General features: G+C 55.2%; 1 protein-coding gene across 1 annotated transcript; it reads right to left on the reverse strand.

Moving 5' to 3' along the window:
- Positions 1 to 89: 89 nt before the first annotated feature.
- LOC119592209 (cuticle protein CP1499-like) lies at positions 90 to 971 on the reverse strand. Its single transcript, XM_037941039.1, has 2 exons — positions 939 to 971; positions 90 to 740 (listed from the first exon to the last, which is right to left on the reverse strand). Exons 1-2 carry the CDS (start codon positions 948 to 950, stop codon positions 171 to 173), a joined length of 582 nt encoding a protein of 193 aa, XP_037796967.1. The 5' UTR covers positions 951 to 971; the 3' UTR covers positions 90 to 170.
- Positions 972 to 1,124: the final 153 nt, after the last annotated feature.

Consider the following 1,124-nt stretch of genomic DNA (forward strand, 5'->3'; position numbering starts at 1 on the left):
AAATGTTTATGCGTCATAAAATATTCTTGTACCGAAGGCGTTAAATTTCATGCTCGTGCTATTCGCACCGAGAAACTGATAAGCAGAAATACAAATATAATTTTATTTTACGTTGAACTGTTATGGACTTTTATACATTTTTTTATATAATGTGATTATCACAGGACGACCTAGAAGTAGTGGGCCGAGGGGGCTGCCGCAGCTGCTGCCTGCTGTCGGTACGTGTTGAAGAAGGCCTGCTTGGCGGCTGCGACTTCGGCGGTGTCGGCGACCTGAGGGGCGGAGCCTGGGAGTCCGGCGGGCACGGTGGCTGCCACGGGGCCGGTCCACTTGGCCTGCACGGGGGCGGCCTGATGGAAGGTCTGCTGGAACACCTGCTGGGGCACGGCTGGGATGGCGTTGTAGACTGGGGCGGGGGAGTAGACGACGGGGGCAGAGCCGACCGTGGCTGCAACCTGGGCGCGGTAGGCGTTGAGGAAGGCGTTGCGGGCGGCAGCAACCTCTGCGGTGTCGCCCACGGGGGTGACGGTGCCGTCGACGCCGGCGGGGATGGTGGCAGCAACTGGTCCAGTCCACTTGGCCTGCACAGGAGCAGCCTGGTGATAGACGGCCTGCTGGGGAGCGGCAGCAGCCTGAGCAGCGCGGAACGCTTGGAAGAACCGCGCTTTCTCAGCCTGCACTTCGGGCGTGTCCCCGATGAAGGGGGCGGCCGAGCACACTCCCAGCACTGCCAAAAGAACCTGCGGGGGGAAAATGCACTCATTAACACACCAGCATTCACAGACATTTTGCTCGTTAGCCTGTGTTCTATGAAGACACATGCAACCCTTAACTACGAAAAATATCAGTAATACAACCGTGACTTTTCACAACTTATAAAAGACGATTACTTATAACCCGCTTCCACTACGGGCAAAAGAACAGGAACCAATAGTTACCAGAACTCTCATGTTGCTTTTCTTGGTCAAAGATCAGAACTGCGTCGAGTCCTGGTCCTCACCCCTTTATATACCGAGCGCCGAAGGCCGTGGTGGACGGACCATGACGCGGGGACCATGGCTGTTTTTCCCTGACACATCCCAGGCTAATCAACTGACCCTTTTTTGTTTCCAGATAATTTCTTT

Source organism: Penaeus monodon, chromosome 29 (assembly GCF_015228065.2).
Source record: "Penaeus monodon isolate SGIC_2016 chromosome 29, NSTDA_Pmon_1, whole genome shotgun sequence".
In the NCBI taxonomy this organism is placed as follows: domain Eukaryota; kingdom Metazoa; phylum Arthropoda; class Malacostraca; order Decapoda; family Penaeidae; genus Penaeus; species Penaeus monodon.